The sequence below is a fragment of the Typopeltis vanoorti genome, chromosome 17 (genome assembly GCF_054136105.1).
Source record: "Typopeltis vanoorti isolate ZY-2024b chromosome 17, IOZ_Tvanoo_1.0, whole genome shotgun sequence".
Classification (NCBI taxonomy): domain Eukaryota; kingdom Metazoa; phylum Arthropoda; class Arachnida; order Uropygi; family Thelyphonidae; genus Typopeltis; species Typopeltis vanoorti.
The window spans coordinates 54,019,384-54,042,409 of NC_143565.1; the positions used below are offsets into that span (position 1 = coordinate 54,019,384).

Sequence of the window (23,026 nt, forward strand, 5' to 3'; positions counted from 1 at the left end):
GTAGTTCAGTCAGTATAGAAGAAGCCCTTTGGTCGGAAAGACCTGGGTTCGATTCCCATCAGTGTCGAGAGGAACCTTTACCTCTTTTGACTAAAGGAGGGTTAACTGGTCTCATACGGAGGTGGAGGTTTTTTCATCTGGTAACTCGGGTTTTTCATCCCTCAAAACAGGCAAACAGGTCACGTGAACACACAAGACTACAGTCATAAAATATACTATGGCAAGAAAGGCAATGGGAAAACACCTTGCTCATAATCATCTCCCTAGCATGGTAGCTTATAGCTACTACCACCAGCTGTATGGCTGGGGGAATAGGATAGGATTTAACTAAATATTGTATGGAACAATTTTAACAACTTTTTAATACAATTAATCCATATCCTTCAATCTGCTCAGATATACTAGTGGTATTTTCATTTATATAGCATTCCTCCAAATCAGAATTAGAAGTTTTTTTCCTTCTTTTTTTTGACTTCCCATCTGCAAGAGATAACTAGATGGAAATCAACAGTTTTCAGAACACAGGAAAAGACAAGTACAAGTCATTACATTAATGCCAATACCATCATTGTTAATGCTATCAAAACCTGAGTTCACTGAACTTACATTCTGTGTTCCACCAATTTCTTACTGAAAATAGACAATCTTTTATTTCCTTCTGGGAAAAAAAAAAAAAAAATGAATTCCAATCTCATTTGTCTATAGATGAAAATCTCACTTGCATTGATCTCACTTATGCTATAAACACCTCAAAAGGTATGCCAAATTCCTGTTTAAACTTTTAGGAGTTTTTTCAGAACTAGCACACTTTCTCAACTCTCTTAATTATAGGCTGGACCAGCTATACTGGTTTGTATTAATTTGAGAAAACAAGAAGTTCAACTGCTATCTGCATTGAAGAACACAAAGATGATACTTGTTACCACTATAAGACTAAACATTTCATGTGAATATGCAAAGAAGCATATACATTCTAATGTATATGCTTCTTGGGAAACAAAAGTGCATGACAGCATTTACTTCCAATAAATGGTGGTTTCACCCAAATTGATATTATTAACATATTATCTGTTTCATAAAGGCAAAGAGGAAGATGGTTGTGATCAAATTGCCATTAATGTGATCAGGAATTCAAGCACTGCTTGGTGGTCAGCACTAAATTTGTTTTAAATGTTTCTGTTGCATGAGTCATTGAATCATTATGAAGAAGGCATCTTTGCCTTCATAATGATTAAATGGTGGCTCACATAGAAACTATTGATAATGATCTCTCACCCCTGTTCTTAAGAGTCTTTTCATTTTCTACAGTGCTCAAAAGGCTAAGCGTTGTTAGAACTATTCTACTGCTTGATATACCCAGGCCTAGGGTTTGACTCAAATCCACTTCATATCTCTCAGCTCTTTCAAGATGGCATATTGCTTGACAGAAAAACAATGTTGAGATAAACCAAGCATGGTGGTGGTGGTGGTAGCGTGAATTTGTGCATTATCCCGAGAAAAGTACTAGGTCTCATTAGCAGTGTCCTACAGCAGTGTTTGCCCTATATATTTCATTATGGTTATTATTATAATATCAGTGTTTTAATAAAAACATTTTCAAGAATAAACAGTGCTAAACAAGGTATTCCTATATATACGTAAAAAATTTTTAGCATCACTTTTGTATTTGTAATCAGAATTGGTTCTGCCATAATACTTCATGATAAAAATCTATCCTCTATATTATATTTTTGCAATGGTGCTTCTGTCAGGTCAGGTGAGATAACCATGAACCTTGACTAATCACTGTCTAATGCATTGCTACATGAGCAGTCTTGTAGAGAAACCAAACAATTGTGCACTCAAATATTTCAGTATAATCTGAATTTCAAAACTAACCTTCACCAGCAAAACAAATTATTAAAGGCAATCACACAGGTCAGTTGAAAATATGATAATGAAATGCCATGAAAATTTGCCAATATCATGGGAAAAATACAGTAATACAAAACAAAAGAATAATAATAAAAAAATCAATGTAAATGACACTGTGTTGAATAGCTGAGGAACAAGCAAATAACTGTTCTACAAAACTGAAGCAAAATAAACAATAACTGAGAACAAGAAATATTAATTACACAGGTGATAATGATATGAAAATTGATTCCCTGTCCACATGGCAACAGTTGTTACAATGGGGAGAGATCAGGAACAATTTAAAAAAATTATTAATATTCAATTCAACAGGATGCAGGTTTTAATCCTGAATGTTTGTGATTGTTTTTAAGTGAGAAATGAATTTCATCACCTGGTATGAGACCATGTCCTACTTACTGAAGTGACTTGAAAAAAGTTCCATGTTTGGTCTTTAGAACAGTGGACATAAAAAAATAAATAAAAATACAATATATATATATATATATATATATATATATATATATATATATATACATATTAAGGATACCAAGTAATTTTATAAACTTGGTTTTTTTACTCCTTCTCCCAAGTAAGCAAAACAATTAAGTTTGCGCCTGAACGTAGTTCAAGTCTAAAGGTAGTGCAACACCAGGGCAACTCGTTGTAAAGGTGGGTAAAGCTCTGATCACTATTCTTAGTATTTCTGATAATCCTTAATATATATTTTATCCCCAAGGTAAAAAACTTTTCACACACATATATATAGAATCAATAAACATAGAAAAAAAAAAACCCTTAACCCACCCATGGTAAAAATGTGCTAAAGGTTTACAAATGAACTTTTCATGGGTGGGAGCCACATAAAACGGAAAAAGATATGCAATTAAATGAAAAAAAAGTGTAAATTTACAATATAACTTCAACTGATACTGATGGTCCATCCACATTCAAGGCATCACGACTGCGTTGCACGGGTAAATAGCAGTGGCAAGTGCCTGAAGCAAGGGAAGGATGGATGGATGGACGGACACACACACACACACACACACACACACACACACACACACACACACACACACACACACACAAAACTCATTATTGATCTGTGGCATATGTTCATACAGTCACCATCATCTGTTGGGCAGAATGGGAGACTAACTAGATAGCAATGTTTATGAATGAAGAAGATGTACGAGGTGTGGCTATTAAATAACGAGACTGGTTGCAAAAATGTGGTTTATTATTACAATTGTACAACTTAGGTTAAAGATACCAAGCTATATTAAACCTGGTTTTAATCCATTTCCCAAGAAAGCAAACAGACAAGAAAGTCAAGTTTGCGCCTGCAAGTAGTGCAAGTCTGGGTGACCCGCACGTAGTGCAAGTGAGATTTTTATTTAATAAGGTCAAAGCACCTTATGGTAACTTGTTTTTGTAAAATATTTATAAGCTCTGTATTACTAAAACCTTGGTATTTCTAAGCCTGGCTCCCACTGATGAGACCTCAATAAAGGTCGAAACCGGTCTGGGGTAGTGGCCCCTTGCCTTTAATGCATAGCATCATGCATCTCCTCAAGGAGATGTGCTTTGCATTAAGGGTAAATATTAAGAATAGTGATCAGAGCTTATTCCACCTTTACCACGAGTTGCCTAAGACTTGCACTATGTGCGGGTCACCCAGACTTGCACTACTTGCAGGCGCAAACTTGACTTTCTTGTTTGTTTGCTTACTTGGGAAATGGATTAAAACCAGGTTTAAAATAGCTTGGTATCTTTAACGTATATTATACCCAAGGTAAAAAACTTTCTAAATTGAACAACTTAATTGTTATCCCCTTCAACATACTCCCCTCCTCTATCTATACACTGTTGCATACGAATTTTTCATTGTTGGAAGCTGCAAGTCATCAGGTGTTATCTGCTTCAGTAATGCTGCCATTTTCTCCTTTACCTCATCCACTGATGAAAATGGGTGCTCTTCAATGCGGATTTCAACTTTGGAAAAAGTCACATGGAGCTAAGTACGGTAAGTAAGGTAGATGGTCCAACATTGGAATCTTCTTATCAGCCAGATATTGCTTTACAGGCAGTGCGCTGTGAGCTGGAGCGTTGTCCTGATGGAGAATCCAAGCATTGTTCTTTCACAGATCAGGTCTCTTCTTCCTCACTCGTACTCTCAGCTTGGCCAGAACCTCAAGGTAATAATGTCGGTTAACTGTCTGATCCTCTAGTACCCAGTCAACCATTAACGCGCCTTAGTGACTGCCAGTGGATGAGGTAAAGGAGAAAACAGCAGTGCTACTGAAACAGATAAACACCTGATGACTTGCAGCACTACTTCTAACAATGGAAATTTCATATGCAAGGGTGTATAGGTAGAGGAGAGGAGTATGTTGAAGGGGATAACAATTAAGTTGTAGAATTGCAATAATAAACCACATTTCTGCAACCAGTCTTGTTATTTAATAGGTACACCTCGTATATATATATATTTTTTTTTTTTTTTTTGCCACTCATAAAAAAAAAATGTAATAGAAAACACAAACTAGCTGCATATTAGCTCACATGAACCATGTTATATGAAACGTAGTACATATCAATCATGCTGAACAGCTTTATTACAATACTACAAAACAGAATGATGAAATCCGGAAGATGAGACACAAGCCAATACAAACATGATATAGCTATTTAATGTTATTGTCATGTGGCAGTGCAAGATTCTATGTACTTCCATGATAAATTTAATCTTCATTATGAGAGGAAGCTGGATATCTGAAACTCACTAAAGTTATGTATACATGCAGACAACTGCAGGTATAAATCACATCAGTTATGAGAAGCAGTTTTTCAACAGGGTTCAGTCCCTCCACATTTCATATGAACAGGAATGAGGGCTGGAATAAATGCATCTAAGTTTCCTTGCAGTTTTCAATCATTGCAGACCAAGAGGAAGTTCAAATGGAATGGAAATGGTTAGCATTGTCATGATGCATCAACAAATGCACCAGTGCTAATGCCTTATCCAAAGTCTATCATGCTATGAATAAACACAGAACACTCAGTAATGTAGAGCCCTTATAATTTTGGAATTGTTGCAAGTCCAAATAAGAAAATCCTGTCGCTGTTGTACAATATATGAAACAAATGCAACCTAGGCAGCATGACAGTAAAGAATGGTATGATGTAATTCCATCAGCTATCTGTCAGTTACTATTTTTTGAACAGCTTAAAGCAGTGGTTTCCAAACTATGTAGCACCCTCTCCTATCTTGAAACCTTTATTGCAAGCCTCAGTCTTTTAAATATTTTCCAATTGTTCTCTTCTTTCCATTAAATCATTTCTAAATAATTTTCATAATAAAACTTTTCAGTTAAAATATATTAGTAAATTAATATATATATATATATATATATATTAATGTTCATTAATTATTTACTCGGTAGAACTGTATATAAAAAAGGAAATTAAATGACTCTATACCGAGAATGACAAGTTTAATGTTAAGATACAACTAGTTTCATTGAATACATCAACTTCTTCAGGTATCACAGGCAAAGAATTAAATAAAATATAACAGAGACATGATAAAATACATTAACAGATCTAGTATAAAACACACAAGTACATTTACATTTAAAACAGAGGAATGCGTGCTTGAGTTCCAACTGATGTTGACTACGTGCGAGAGCTGGCATGAGTGCGCCAGTATTGGATAGTGGCAACGTGTGCATCAGAGATATTTCTCTAGATTCAATTATTTTTCTTTCAAGTTCATCATAGCACACATGGATATTAGAAGTTGGTGGCCAGTCTACGAGGTGTTGGCGGCCCTCACCTGAGTTGATAGAGAAGAGAACGTGGCTAGAGAGAGAGCACTGGCTCTGGTTCTGTTGTAGGAAATGTCTCTTTTGTGTTCTTCCATGCGTAAAAGGATGGATTTATCTGTCTGGCCGTAGTATGGTCTGCCACAATCACACAGAATCTTGTAGACTCCTGGATACTGAGTAGGGAGATGTTTCATTTTAGGTCTACAAAGTATGAAACGAAGTTTAGGAAATTCGTTATTTCCTATAACAGTGGAGAAGAATCTTGAGCAGCAGTTGAGCGGCGGACAGAGAGAAATTTATTAATCTTCTTAAGTGTTAACAAAAGACCTTTTGAGAAAATTCAGTTCGTAATCAATTTCTGTTTCATCTATATGTAACGATCTGGCTCGATATGCTCAATGTCCACTGCTCAACTGCTGCTGAAGATTCTTCTCCACTAAGAGCTTTTATTTCGTTACCATACATCAGCTCTTTCTCCCCAAAACTTGCTAAAATGCTCCAGAAATTCAACATTAGAACTTGCTTCACTACGTTTCCCAAACTTCGTTCCATACTTCGTAGACCTAAAATGAAACATCTCCCTACTCAGCATCCAGGAGTCTACAAGATTCTGTGTGATTGTGGCAGTCCATACTACGGCCAAACAGCTAAATCCATCCTTTTACACATGGAAGAACACAAAAGAGACATTTCCTACAACAGAACCAGAGCCAGCGCTCTCTCTAGCCACATTCTCTTCTCTATCAACTCGGATGAGAGCCGCCAACACCTCGTAGACTGGCCACTAACTTCTAATATCCATGTGTGCTATGATGAACTTGAAAGAAAAATAATTGAATCTAGAGAAATATTGCTTGATTCATCTCATATTAACAATAGCCTTAGCTATAATATCTCTGATGCACACGTTGCCACTATCCAATACTGGCGCACTCACGCCAGCTCTCGCACGTAGTCAACATCAGTTGGAACTCAAGCACACATTCCTCTCTTTTAAATGTAAATGTACTTGTGTGTTTTATACTAGATCTGTTAATGTATTTTATCATGTCTCTGTTATTTTTTATTTAATTCTTTGCCTGTGATACCTGAAGAAGTTGATGTATTCAACGAAACTAGTTGTATCTTAACATTAAACTTGTCATTCTCGGTATAGAGTCATTTTATATACCTCAGGGTATTGAGGTATATAAAGATAATGCATAAAAATTAATTAATACATCATGCAATTTGAATAGAATATATAATAACAATTATAAGATTAATAAGATTACTATTTGGGTTTGTTTTCAGCACAAAGTTTTTAATATCGCAGGGTTTTATAGTTTCTTTACAATGTAGCATTTTAACTTACAAATGCATACATAGTAAAAGCTTAATATGCATAAGTAGATAAGTAGAATGGTATTATAATATTCTAATGATATTGGATTTGTTATTTTATTAGTATCTAAACCTTATAGTGATTTACACCAATTTTGTATAAAAATTGCATCCTAAATAACATTTACAACTATCCCTTTTTATTTAATTTTTAACTTAGGAATTAAGTTTGAGAATTAAAGTCTGAGATTCTCATTTTTATACTATCTGGCAAATGGAAATTTTAATTTAAATATCAACTTTAATGACAACTAAATAAATCAGGTCATGGCACTGTTGCAAACAATGTACATAGTACTAGGTTGTAAATTAAGTAACTATTATTGCAGTTATTTGAACATTACTATTTGTTACCAATTCTAACACCAATTTTTGTACACTTGGAGGGGGGGGGGGGAGATATCCTGCACAGCTTGGAAAACATTGGTCTTATTTTAGGAAAGCACTTTCTGTATGGTGAAGGTTGGTCAATGCTGGAAATCATGAGGTCACTAACCACTAAAAACTGAGCATTAGTTGTGATATCCTTCATGCAGAATGGCAACCCTCTGTATATTACATGTATTTTGCAAGACTCTTAGAGCTTCTGCCAATCATTTGATCAGCAGGTACTATCTCTATTTGTGTCACTGTGACCACACCATCAGGCATCTGGAATAATTATTATTCCAGACTCCAGAATATCTTTATCTTCAGTTTTTATGTCACTGTTATCATCTGACTTCTTTTACACTACATTTTCCTCCACTTTGAAGATTTTTCAATGGTCTTCAGAATATCTGCTACCTCTCTCATATTCATATTTTATGTTCGTGCCAGAGTTTTGTCTGTGACTTGTTTTGAGCTACCTTTACATAAATATCACTTTTTTACATTTTTTTTTCTGCATTCTCAATGCATCTTGCCACTCACTCACTTGTCAGAAACTTATATGGTTTTCTCTTCTTCTCCAGAGGATTGTCTCTTTAGCTTGTTTAGTCCACTGTGAAATTTTTCTATCCTTGATTTCTTCAGATTATGCCAATAAGTCTTTAAAGGTTGAGCTCTTGTATTCAAACTCCTTCATCTTTTTCCTTTTCATATTTGTATATTTGAGTCTATAGTTTTACCTTTGAAGTGTGTTCAACTCAGCTTATTTTTAAAAATTTTATACATACTTTTCAATATGATAGTTATTTTTTTATCACATTTACAACTAAATTGTGATCACTTCCTATATATTCCTATACCTATACCTAGATACTCTTGCATCCCAAGCCAGTGTAAATATATTACAATAATTACATAGTTAATAAGACTTTTCTTATTTTTCATGGATTCTATCTATGTGAAAACCTAAATAGCATGAACTTTTATATTAATATAATATATTGCTTGGTTAGGTTTCACATCATTACGAATTTTTATGTATAATATACCCTATTCTCAGAAGCAATCATATGTAGATTTGTTCAAAAATACATCAGCTGAGTTTTGATTTGAATGATAGGCACATTCAAAGTTATTCTTCCACTGTTCAAAGTTTTGCTAATATTAATTTATACGACTAAGCACTGGTATTTTGCTTCAGTTCTGCTTCAAAGAAGTGGTTAGTTCTACAATAAAGCACTGGCCATGTCCTCAACTGTTGTTCCAGCATACCCTCTATATATCTTGAAAAGTATTGATAACATCAATACTTTTCAAGATATGAAAGAAGAGCTGCACAAAGAGAATGCTGTTGATTCAGTACTGGGAGAAAGGTGATCAGGTCAGGGAAGAGCAGAAAAAAGTAGACAAGGAAGGTGACAGTCAAAGTGAAAAAGATAAAATCAGATTATAAAAAGAAGTTAGCCAAATAAGCCAGAGGAAATCAGAAAAAAAATTTTTGTTGTTGCAAGTGAAATGAAGATGACCATAACTTAGGGAATGCAGAAGGCAGAAAAGTGTCAGATTCTCGGAAATAACTGAGATGTTAAGCCATCACTTTAGTAAGTTATACATTCCAGTAAGGTTCGTTAGTCATCCGGATGCAATGGTAGAACTGATGAAAGGATAGAGCTGAATAAGGGAGGTATTAAAACAATTGCAAGAGCTTCATTTTAGCACAGCAGTGGCACTGGATGAGATATTAGCAAGGATGCTGAAGGCATGTGCAAGAGATTTAGCAGAGCCCGTGACTTGGGTACTCATCTCTTGGGTCTCAACATGAGCAAAATTTTCCTAAAGTGGAAGAAGGGCAAGATAACCATCATGATATGGTCATCTGGTTTCAGAGGACAGGAAAGATGAGACAAATGAATATTTCTAAATTTGAATTTCTGAAAAAGTGGAAAAAATATTTTTATAAAAACAACTATTTAATTGATGTTTTACAAAATATATTAGAAAATGCAAAATTTAAGTAAGGTTAGACATGCTAAAAGGTATTATATATGGATAAATGTTATGCAATTAACCGGGGGAAAATTTGTAATAGAAACATAAGAACCAGTTAGCAATTTTTATTTTTCATGCATAAATATTATGCAACTAAACGTAATGGTCTGCATCTTGATTTCCATAGTATCAATTATATTACATGTTTCTCATCTCACTACTACTAAAAACTTTTCTATTTTGAAACGAGTATACTACGAACGAAACTTTTTCCTCCAAAATATGAGCAGTGGAAGCTAAGCTCGAACTAAGTGACGATCAGCGCTGCAACACAAGTTCACCCTTGCATGAGAATGAACTCCGTGACCTAATCGCATCAACGTACACGACTTGATAGAGTTCCAAAAACAAAAAATTCAATGCTGTTATTTTGAACGCTGGTAAATGGAAAATCATTAAAAGAAGACATCAACAACCGCCGGCAACGAGATTACCATACTGACCTTGAAGAAGTGAAATTGCTTGGCGTACGGGAACAGACTAATGCTGAAGTAGCGTGGCAGCAAACATGTTAATAACAGCGATCAACAACAACAAGTTCAAAGACACTTGCTCCCAATTGTGCATACATGCTCGACCAGACCTAACAGAGGAAACAAGGACACCATCTTTGAAGAGAACTCGAAGAAAAATGCCAAAATGGAGACACTAGTTGAATCATCGACTATAAACAAATTAAATTGGTGCAAAAATCAAGTGACGCCACCAGTAGCCACCATGGAGACCACTATGCAGGCACTGCATAGGAAATGTGCAAGACCCCTGCAGTCAAAGATATGCCTTACATAACCTTGCATAACCACTTCACCAACATCCGTGACCTAAACTTCAACTTTGATAGTGTCTCCACTACCACCTTCGGTCTACTAATCCCACCTACTCTTTCTGGCAGAATCTCAAACCTCACCTCCTACTAGCACTATTCATCTCAACCTTCCAAATTACACACTCTTTAGCTTCTTTCTACCCAAGGGTGGCGTCTGCACATAGATCGCTGACATACATTGCCAGAGAGCACTCAACCTAGACTTGCCCAACTTTGACCTTCTTTTGTTGAAAATATCCCTTCCCCACTTAGTCAAATCCATCTGCTGTCTCTATTGCTCCCCTAATGCAACCAACCACTCGGAGCTCTTTTCCTCTCCTTAAAAATTGATTTTCTCCAGGCCATCTTTCCCAACAGAGAAATCACCCCCCCCCCCCCCCAGGAGCCAACTGGCTTTCCTCCTCCAGTTGTACAGATCACAGTGATGCTGAAACATTTGCCATCACTAATGATCATACACAACTTGTTCAGATGCCAACCAGAATACCAGATAACCTCAACCACTCCTCAAACACCCTAGATCTCTTCCTCACCAATCACCCTTCCAAATACACAGTGAATGTAGTGCACCCCCTAGGTAATTCTGACAACAATCTAGTGCTCATCTCCTCCTCCATGCAACAACGCTCACACAGCCACTCCCATACAAGAGTAGTTTGGCATTATAACAGTGCCAAGTGGGACAGGTTCTGTGACTTCTATGCCTCATTCCTATGGTTGGACTATTGCTTCTGGCCTTCCAACCCAAACATATGCACCGAACTTATCACCAAAGTAATCCTCATTGCTATGGAAACATACATTCCCCACAGTACTCTGAACTGCCATTCCCTAACCAAACCCCGATTCTCCAAAAGATGTGTCAAGGCTGTACAAATGAAAAACCAAACATGCCATGAGTGGCTCAAATCAAGAACTCCATCCTCCTTAAGAGCTTATACTGAAGCCCAAAACAGATGAAAAAAAAAAAAAAAATAAGAAAACAATCAATGCTTCCAAAACAGAGTTCGAAAGAGCAAAAAGCAGGAAACTAGCAGCCTGTCCAAACAGCAGCTGAGCCTTTTGGTCTCTTGCCAAAGAAATTGGCAGTAACTTCTGCCCAACACTATTCCCATTCCTATCATACCCAGATATCTCTATTGCATCATCACTCACAGAAAAAGCCAATCTTCTGGCTCCACACTTTGCTTCAAATGCATGCATAAGTGATAATGGTAAATGTCCCAAACTATTCCAGATGCCCAACAGACAATGTCCATATATCCTTTTGGCAGAAAGAGACCAGAAAAATACTATTCAAATTAGACACACAAAAAAAGTCTCCTGCCCTGATGGCATTCCTACAATTGTCCTGAAAGTTTGTGCATCAGAACTGATTCCTATCCTATGTCACCTCCTATCCCACAGACTAGAAACTGGTCTATATTCAACCCATTCCAAGGGTGACATTTGACATTATACCAGGTAACCCTTGTATAACGTGGATGTTAGGTTCCATAGAAATATCTCTGAGCTAGAACAATTGTCTTTTTTTTTAGACATAAAGCTAACCAAGAGTACTGATAATATTAAAATTTCAATCTTCAGGAAACCAACACATACAGATAGATACCTTCACGCATCCTCTCACCACTACCCTCTACAGAAATATGGCATTATATCTACTCTTGCACATCAGGCCAGATCCTTATTATCAGATGACAAAGAGTTTCAAAATAACAGAAGAAAAGTATGTAGTATTTTGTTTTTCATTGGCTGAATTTACAATGTCCTTTCTTTGTGTTTTGAGAAGAAAGAGCAAATGACTTTTTTCTTACTATTTTTGCCATTATAACATCTGACATAATTATAAGAGTGACATTTTACCATTTTTCTCCCACATGAGAAACAGAAATAAGACAATATTGTTGATTCTGTCGAACTTCATTGTAGCAAAAATTTTTATCACAAAACTTTGTAAAATATATATATCTCCCAAACAAGAAATTTGGAACCCATATCACATCAATGTGGAGTGTTGGCAAGGTGAAAATGTTCATGTCATTATTTATATATTTTATTTGCTTGCCATCTCGTAAATGAATTGCGTTCTTGGGTATACTTACTAATATTCCTTTCTGCCCAGTAATAAGCTGTAAGCTAACGGAGATTACTAACCCCCACTGAGAAACAGAACAATAGAACATGCCCAGTAGGCAGCACACTAAACAGCCTCAAGCAATATCTCAATATTTTACAGGCAGAAATTTCTTGTTTGGTTTTTCCATCTTTCTTTATTCTGATATTGCATTTGTAGGATGACAATGATTTTAAATATTAATTTCCCCTATTACCCAATATCACATAATTTCCTGATTTATAATAATCAGGAAATAATATGTATATTTTCTGATTTATAATTTGCTAATTTATAATAATCACCACCTGGTTTCTGTATCAGAAAATTAGAGAAAAATAATGAATTAAATAAAAACCGTACCTATGTTTCATTACAGTTTTCGGGTGTGTGATAGTGATGCAGTGGGGGGAGGGGGGGGGGGGATAAACTATCAAAGGTGAAATAAAGTCCAATTTTACTGTAAAAATATGGAAACGAAATATCACATTTGATGCATGTGCATATACATATTTTGAATGATAGAATATAAGAAAAAGTACCACTTACTTTAAAAATTGGAGCATAATATGAATTATGCAGAAAATATATACATATAAATTTAAATCATAACTATTAATTTCATTTTGTAATGACCAATTATACAGGGAAACCAAGAAAGTGAAAGTGCAAAGAACAGCAGATTGCTATATAAAGAAAAAATTTAGTGATATAATTAAAGAATTTTATGTTATTCTCTATAAAGCAAAGTCGATCAAGCGCGTACTTAAGGAAATCTGTGAAGTATTATTCGATTTTGATGATTTTGAACATAAATAAAAATAATATAATCTGGAACATCAGCAGCCGGTTTTCTTTTTCTTTTTTTTTTTTAAATAATATTTTTCTAAGATAATTATTATCCAAGTTCTCCAAGGTAAAGCAATATTTAAGTGAAGAAATTAGAAATTATGCAAGGATCTTATTTTGTCCAGGCATTAAAATTGTATTGTACAATAAAAAGAGAAAACAAAAATATAAATAATTTCTATATTTTTAGTCTATCCAATATAACTAAGATCCAGTTACCCAGCATAGAACAAGGAACTGCGTTTCTTGTTATAGGCAACTGAGACACAGCTATGAACATGAGAAAATCCGATTGTGTTTTCTTCAGCGTGAGGGCTTATCACACCTTCTGAATGGCATCATGGCCAAATTGCACTTCTTATCCATGTTCTTTTAACAGGTGAGCTGAATCATATCCAGATTTAGCTGGATGTCTATAGACGTCCTAGCTGTTTGGGAGGTTAATGTGCATGAAAAATAACTGCATTTTAGATTAAATTAATATTGAAAGATTGGAGCATCTCTTGTTTGGGAAGGAAACTACTATTATCCCATGTTATTAGTCTCCTGTTTTATATGTTTTTGATATATGCGGCAATTCTCGAGAACACAACTCCTGTTTATAATGAGAATTACCTATTTTTCACGCACAAGCTATGTTTGCTTACATTTGGGTAAAGGATTAAACAAAAATTTAATTTCTTGGCAAGTATAATTTAATTTGGAATTAAGTAAAAAAAAAACTTTCTAAAACTATCTCTGATCCAGAGGATTTTAATAATAAACTGATACACCTTTTAGCTTCTTGTATCTGGAAAATGTCAGAAAGGAAGTGTGTTTTAAATTATGGGATATTGAGGCAAATGGTGTGATGAAGTCAATGGCTCTATATAAAAGTATCCTAGTCATGAAGATAGTTCATTTGCAAACCATGTTTGCTCACACTTGGGTAAAGGAATAAACAAGAATATGATTTCTTGGCAAGTATAATTTACTATTATAACCAAGTCAAAAAAAAAAAAAAATTACAGCAAAATTTTGTTATTATGGCATAGTTTCTGAAGGACTGTAAAAGACTGGTGAGTGGAATTAAGTAAAACTGCTTGTCTGAATATGGAATAGTTTTTTTTAGGAAATTCAAAGAAATGTCCAAAATGATATACAGACTACCCTAAAGTAACAAAAACCAAGGAATTATTTTAAATAAAATCTGGTCTTCAGTATTAAATATTTTATACAAGCAGATTTCAGATATGCTACACTTTTACACATAGCAAAACCTCTTGAGTATGATTTCATCAAGCATTTAACATCAATTCTTTCACCACTAGTTTGCATGCTTTAAGAGGCTCTTTTCTGACATTCTAATTGATTTTTTGCATTTCTCCTGAAGAAATGAAAGGTACATGAAACCTAGTAGAGTTTGAACATTTACTAGTCTTCATGAGGTCTTTATATTGGAAATCACATGATATGTATCCTAAAATACAAAGAAGATTGGCATGGCCTCCACACGAGGATGAAAGATTCTTTTACTTCTCATATCGAAAGATAAAAAATGACCATACCTTCTGTGAGATCTAGCATAATATGCCTTGAATTTTCTTTCCTGTTTGCTGATTTAATGAAGTAACATTATCCAGAAGTTTAAGTTTGGTTTTGGTGAGGTCTCTGCAAATGTCACAATTTCACAGAAGAATATTCAAATTTCTTCAACTGTATCTATTTGCTGTGCTACAGATATATTCTGCCCAATTTACTGGATTTCTCAGCAGTAATATTCTTGTGAAGGATTTTAATTTTTGTAATTTGATGTAAAGGAACCCATCAAATTCCCAAAGAGAGAGAAACATGTTGCCCGAGTGAGAAGGATAAAGTATTTAATTAATTGAACATTAGCTAACGGATTTTCAGTATCACAAAATATCATCAATGCATTAAAATGAAGAGACCAATGGGAAATTTTCCTTTATCATATATCAAGCAGGCCTCTGAACGTGTTATGCTAATTCTCAAGAAGTTTCATTGCACTGCCACTTTCAAACCCATGAACCAAATACACCAGGTATTCCTATCTCCTAATACAAGTTGTACCCTTTTATTGATACCAGGTATTTATGAAGTCCTATGTTCTGGTAAGTTACCTGACTTTAGTCAAACAGGTTATTCATTTGAGAAGCAAATCTGTGAACATCAGTGTCATATTCAGTTGATTAAACCTTATAAGTCAGGATAGGCCTGTTGTGTAGTTGACACTAACCATGAAATCTTTGAGAATAATACCAAATTGCTTCACCAAAACATCATCAACAATAGTCATTCAAAGAAAGCTCTTTGCCCTGTTAGACTATTCGAATCTTAACTGCAAAAGTTGACTATCCATTCCCAAAATCTGGGATTTGATTGAAATTGCATTAAATACTAGTGCCTCTCTTCCCCTCTCCAAGTTTCTAAGTGTTGCAGTTTTCAATCTGTACACAAATGCACACACACACACAACTGCATGTAGATAAGATCACTACTGTTACAGCAGGTAATTTACCACATCTGGATTTCTCACTGCTCTCCTAGTTTTAATGTACTGACAATGTTTTTCTGATACTCAAAATGAAATATATGTTAATTAATATTCAATTAATTAAAGTTTATAATTTTCACCACAGTGAAATTGATAAACTTTGTTTCTATCTTTTCATACATGTTTGAAGTACTTCGAAAGACTGTTAAACAAAACAAACAGTGACAGAACAGTAGTAGAACATTTTCAAGAAGAATGCAAAGAGAAGTACATATCAATGCTTAAGGTAGAAAGCCAACAAAAACTTGAAATGTGGAAAGCTAGCTGGAGTTGATGATGATAGTAGATGATAATTGACCAGAAATGTTAAAATATGGAGATATAAAAGTTTTGCAGCTACACTGCATAATTCAGAGGGTCTGGTCTTATAGTTAAAATCTATAAAAAAAAGGGAATAAGCTGAATGTGAGAATTTATTCAAGTATACTTGAAATGATGCTCAGAAAAATTATGGACAAGACTCTCAGAGAACAAGAAGCTGGGTTCAGACCAAACAGAGATAGTCGAGTTCAGATTTTCACTTAACAACAAATAGTAGGGAAATCAAGGGTCTGTAATATGACAGGGATCTGTACTTAAGCTTGTAGATTTATAAAAGGCAACAAGGTGCTCAGAAAAAAATTTTTCAAACTACTATAATTACTATGGGATAAATGGAAGATTATAGAGAGCAGTACATAGTCTATATTTAAGTTGTAAGTCATCAGAATTGAAAGAAATACACAAGATGGTTTGTTTAGAGATTGTTTATTTCATTTAATCTCTATAAAAAGATTTTTACTCTGAGTGTTTATTAATTACACAATGGTTCAATTCTGATTGGTGCAATGACTTTAACTATTTCTTTTAGAATCTGGAAAATTATTGACTCAAGACGAAATAAAAAAATATATACATTTAATGAAACTAAAACAATATATATATTAAAATAAAATCACATAAATAACTACAAAATTAACTGGATCCAATGCCTTCTAATATAAATCTACACTTTTAGAGATTTTTTTAACCAAAAGATTAAAATCATTCATTCTCTGACGCATTCTATTATTGGATCGTTTGACATATACTTAATCACGTCTACAAGCCTTCACACCTTGTTTTCAGAACAACAAAAATGTTCATCAGAGTCAGTTTCTTTGTTAGGACCTTTTCTGAATATATAAAATTTTCTTCTTTTCTATGGGAACCTTTTTTTTTTATCTCCCTTATATAGCATTACAATATTATTCCTCCTGTCTCACTGAAGTATAAATATTCTTAGAGCTTGCAGTTCTTCTATTTGATGCATTTTTGTACCTCTAATTTTTGTACCAAAGAAAGAAGTTTCTTCTACTAATTCATAAACAACATATCTAAGTTGAGCTCTTCATGTTAAGCTACTTCACAGTTTCAAATTTCACCGATTGCTTTTTGCATAGTAATCCTGTGTCCTTAAGACAGAAGATGAAACTTTCCATTCAGTGTTTCCTCGAACATTCAATTAAAACATTGATCAATATCTTCTTTTATTTACTAAATACTTGTTAACAGTCTCAACTCCTCCAGTTTAAAGACTCAGTTCTACAATTCCTTTTCGGAATCTTCTATTAATATTCTCCTGACTGTCACGTAAAACTTGAAACTTCCTAAGAACAAAATTTCTCCAGTCTGCATTCTTAGACTTCCATTAGCACTCTCTTGATTTTCTCGTTATTTCGATACTGAATGCTCTCCCTGTCAGCTGTCAATCACCCATCAATCTCCTAAGTAAGTATGTGCACTCCATGTAAATGGCAAGCGAGAAATTACGTATAATGGCCGACATGTTGTCTCAGCGTAAACCGAATGTTTAAACAAACCATCACAAATACCTGAACACTTAACAATTTTAAATTACAATAAAAAATTTTAAAGTAATACAACTATCAGAATCAATATAAGTATGTCAATTTCACATAGTTTACATTTCATTTTGGCAATAATAATATCAATATGCCAGCCTGGTTGGCTGAGTGGTTAGCATATCTGCTCTCCAGCCAAAAGGCTGTGGGTTCGAATCCCACCGTGGGCATAGATGTTTGTGATTGTCAGTGAAAATACTAGTGATGGGCGGTAGATGGCATTGGTATAAATGATCATGGTACATTGTAGTTAATGGATCGAGTGGTGGAGACGGAGAGTTGTACAGTAGATGTCCTCGCTTGATGAGTCCTTGAACTCCCTGGGGGTGTCAAGTAATAATAATAATAATAATAATGGGCACATTGTAAGTGCCAATGTATGTGTTATGAAACCAAAACTAATAATATATTAACATAGAGAAATAATTGTAAAAAAGATTCAGAATTGTAAATTATGATTATTTTTACAGTTTAATGCAAAATCAGGGGTAAGACAACAATGCACATTATCTCCACTCTCATTCATCATCTGCATGCATCATATTATGAAAGAAAGTGGCATTAAACCTGATATTAAAATTGGAGATATCAAACTTAGCTCTTTGCTTTATGCAGATGATGTTGTACTCCTACATAATTAAACTGCATAACAGCTGTAACAAATTTGGCATGAAAATCAGCAAAAAAGTTATAATAGGGTGATAAAAGAATCTACTTTAGTTCTTACCTATTCAAAGTCTTAACACATTACATCCATTAATTGCTGAGGATCAGGTATGTATTTGTGTGTGGCACAAATACATACAATGAAAATTAAGGATAATACATCATAATTATTCTGATCAAGCCATGGAAAAACTACTGACCAATATATCAAATGATAGGAAAGAGGTACTTTTTTTTACTATAGTTCACTGCATTAAATTTGCAAGACTACTCCGGCAATCTTGAAGATTTTCTGTACTAGTCAATTCTGAATAAGACTAATTCCATGTTCAAAACAGAAAAGGATGATTAACACATTTTGTAATTTAAACATTTTAAGTACTTTAAAAATAAAAATTAAATTAAAAAACAGTGAACTTTTTTAAACTTTACCTTCTTTTCCATAAACTTTTTTTTATCACATAAATTCATAAAAATGTTTTGCATCCTGATAGTAAACATTAACTTTTCAAAACTAATTTGGTTAGTAAAATGGTTTCTATGTAAAATTGAACTTCTATCAAAGCTTTTACGTTCAAATTCAAAACAACAACAACAACAACAAAAAAAGACGATTAATATGTTTTGTGACATAAAATATTTTAAGTACTTTAAATTCCAAATTATAAAATGCATGTGCTTTTTACCTTGTTTTCCATAGCCTTTTTTACCACATGGAAACCTCGCCAACGGCCATCAAAATCTTCTTTTGACTCACCCCAGTGAAAAAATAAACTATGATAAATCTAGAAAATAGAAAATAAAGAACTCATGCCATATGAAACATTAATTTAAATTCATATCAAATGAATATTATATGCAAGGGCTGTGTAATTTAGTAATTCAGAAGTTTGTTTGTTTTGGGTTTTAACTATACTGTTAACTGATAGATGTGTTGGATTCAAAAGAGCCCTGGATGTTTCTGCAACTCTAAACATCTCATTGGCTGTAGAGAACTTTGTAAATCTGAATATATCATGCACCTTTGGTAGGATGCAATCTTATGTATTTTAATGCAAGCACCAATGTACACAGCTTAGTAGTTACATTCTAGTGGAATCTGGGCAGATATTCTGCTGTCTGGGAAGACAGCAAAAGATCTTGCTAGAGAGTCTGATTTTGAACTGTCATGTAGACAGACATAAAATCAGAGCATTCCTAATATGCTTGAAAGAGCTGTTGGTAAACAGTTCTTTCAATGTGGAATGCCTGGTAGTCCGCAGAAAGAAAAGCTGTATGGTGGTATTTATGAATAATGCAGTAGCTATGTTGTCTACTCCAATATCTAGAGCTTGTCAGAAAGTTTTTGTTTGCAAACCAAAGGTTCTTATGGCATTCTAATGAGTGTCATACAGTTTCTCCCATCTTGGGCAAAAAATAGTTGACCACATCGGATGATCTCAGAGATTTTATTTTCAGAGCATACAGTACAGCTGTTGACGTTGAAGTGACAAGTGTGGTTCATTTGTCTCGATATATAGCCTACGGATCGGTGAAGTTTGAAATGCTCCAGTTGCTATTCTTATGGCTTGATGGTGAATAGGGTCCAACCATCTCAGGGTACTCTCTCTCTGGCAGAAGCATAAACTTGTGACCAATAATCAAGTTTTGATCTAATCAGTGCACAAGTCAAAGCAAAGAACATCTGTCATCATACTAAGAGGTGGAAGATAGGGTGCGAAGGATGTTCACTGCTTTATGGCACTTATCTCGCAGCCAGCACATGTGAGAGAGGAAACAGAGTTTCTTGTATAATATGGGCCCCAAGAACTTGGCTTCTGTACAGCTGAGATTAAAGCATGTCCTGGTCTAAGTTCTGAATGGGGTTAAGATCACATCTACAGCAAAAATACACACACAACTGTCTTGTGCTGTGAAAATCTGTATCCATTTACAAGCACTCATTTTTGAAAGATGAAAGATGGTCAATGGAGTGCTGTAGCTATCTTTCTGTGCTCTTCATATTACATGATTGACAGAAGATTAGTAACGTCATCCACACATAGAATGCATTATTCACAGTTGGAGGAAGTTGTTTGGTTATTGAAGTCACCTTGATTGAAGAGCGACACTTGAAACTGAACTTTGTGAGAGTCCTTCAGTATACAGTTAGTTAAGAGGTCCCCACTCAGACTTGGAAGAATCAGTTGATAAAAAGGTCTTGATAAAGAAAAGATTCCTTTTGAGACCAAAGTTGTGTGGGTCTTTCAATATTTCAAATCTCCAAGCAGTGTTGTATACTTTTTCCATATCCAAGAAAATCAATACTAAGTGGTTATGTTTTAGGAAGGTATCTTGAACGGTTGCTTCCAGTCAGACTAGATGGTCAATGTTGGTAATATGTTCAGAAGTCAGATTGTGTTCTGGAGAAAAGGTTGTTTCTCTCCAAAAACCATAAAAGACGAGCATTAACTAATTTTTCCAGAATCTTCTCAAAGAAGCTAGTCAGAGCAATTGGCTGATAGTTTAATGGATTAATTTGGCTCGGTAATTGCCTTTCGAAAACAATATTCATATTTTGCCAGATATCCAGAAAAGCATTTTCAGAGAAAATTCTAGTGAACAGGTACAGTAATTGATCTTTGGCACTTAATGTTTGTTCATTTCATAATGGATGTTATCTAGTCCAATGGTAGCTAGGTGTAATTTAAGTAAAGCAATTTTTCTCTCTTCTTGTGTGAACAGCCTGCTGTATTCTTCAGTACTGTTCACATAAAAAATAATGTGTCATTTTTCTGCTTTGCATTTTTAGGCAAGGAAGGCAGAGAGTAGTGGGTGGTGTATTCCCCTTTTTTTCTGGATTTTATCTCATACTTCTTGGTTGATCTTGTTATGGAAGATGTGTAATGGATCCAGGATTCTTTTTGGTTCTGATGACAAATGTGTGTGGCTCAAAAACGTTTGAAAGCAAACAAGAGGTTTGTTTTATGGAGTAGATGTGGAAGATACTCAAAGCTTTCTTCTGGGTTTCTTGGCTGCTTTAGTTTAGTGAATTACTGCATGATTTAGTGGGAAACTGACCAGAAGTTTTGGAAATTTCAGTTGTGGCAGCTGGTGTAATAAATTTTGTCCCATGACTCACTGCATTGCTGATAAAAATTCTCTGCTTGTTCTCTGCACAGCATTTCCAGATTATCTCATACCAATGTTGCAACTTTTCATAGGTATAATTTGCATTAAAAAACTGTCTACCGAATATGCTAACCTATGAACATGTATTATTTGGTACACCGAGTTCATTACCATATGAAATTAAAACTCTGCTCTGGCATAACTTAAAGACAAGAGAGCAACATCTGATGAACTGTGATCAAAAACAATATGGTGCTGTTCAGAAGAAATCATTTTTCAGTATACCATTTCTATGCATTTGTACTGAATACTGCAACAGTGTGAAGTCAAGGAACTAAATCAAACCAAGATCTCTGTAAAAGAACTTGGTTTGGTTCAGTTCCAAATTACAGCTTAAGCAACTAAAGTAATGAAGCCAGCACAACTGGGTCAAGTAACTGTATGTTTTTCAGAATGGTTTACATGTTACACAGGATGAAAAATTTCAATTTCAAAGAGAAGAAAATGTTGTCATCTCTTTTATGAGATTTCACAAAGAATAAAGAAAGCTGCTAACCATATGTCCTGGCACTTGCTAACAATGCATACACAAACACCATAAAATCATGAAACTATTGTGGTAAGAGAATTCTGAAGTGGAAATAGAGAACCTACATGAGTTAAATGATTTATTAACATTGATATTTTGGTTTAGTATATAAAACCATTTTCAAAGAAATGTATAAACTACAAACAAACAAAACCAGTTAAAAGCTGTTTATTATTTTAGAACTGTCTTCTGCATTAAAACATTAAATTACTGAGATCGCAATTCACTTGTGCTTCTCACATTAAATTACTAATAATAAGTCAAATATAATTACTACACATTTTATATTTTCTGTTTGAAAATCCAAATAAAATTTACTAAACAATGAATATACACTTGCCTTCATGATAAGAAACAATGACTTAGTATCATCTTCACAAGAATGCATTATGTGTGCTGGAAAAAAGATCAATTTATGGAATGAGAAAAAAAATAGTACAAATATTTCTTTAACATAAACAGTCATCTCTCAATAAAGAAAACCTGTTCATGACAAACTAAAAAGTCCCAGCCAAAAGACAAATTAATATCAATGCTAATAATTCTAAATGAAATTCACTACAGCAAAATCTGTTATAACAAACTATTTTTTTGGTCCTTAGCCATTTGCTATTATGAGAACTGAGTATAAATATGCTTTACAAGATCTTTGCAGCAGTAAATGCTAACTGTTATTAAATTACTTAAAAGTTTTTTTGAATTTAACACACATATCCTGAATGGAGATACATTTAAGCATTTTTGAAAAGTATCTTATTTTTTGTTCCTAAATAATGAGTTAATATTAAAAACAATCTGAAAAACTCCGCAGAAATATGTTGTTAAGCATGGCAAAACCATGATTCACATGGCTCAATTTCTATTCATCTCATAAGTTATAAAATTACTGCACAACTTCTAAT

At 34.2% G+C, this 23,026-nt stretch overlaps 1 protein-coding gene across 1 annotated transcript in view; it reads right to left on the minus strand.

The window, feature by feature from the left end:
• The window catches only part of LOC150097399 (proteasome activator complex subunit 4-like), a 646,748-nt gene that overhangs the window by 316,806 nt on the left and 306,916 nt on the right, over nt 1-23,026 (minus strand). Inside the window, exons 23-24 of the mRNA XM_090407543.1 lie at nt 22,465-22,520; nt 19,111-19,209 (exon numbers count right to left, since the gene is read on the minus strand). Coding sequence (XP_090263669.1) covers nt 19,111-19,209; nt 22,465-22,520 — 155 coding nt within the window. The remainder of the gene's footprint in view (nt 1-19,110; nt 19,210-22,464; nt 22,521-23,026) is intronic.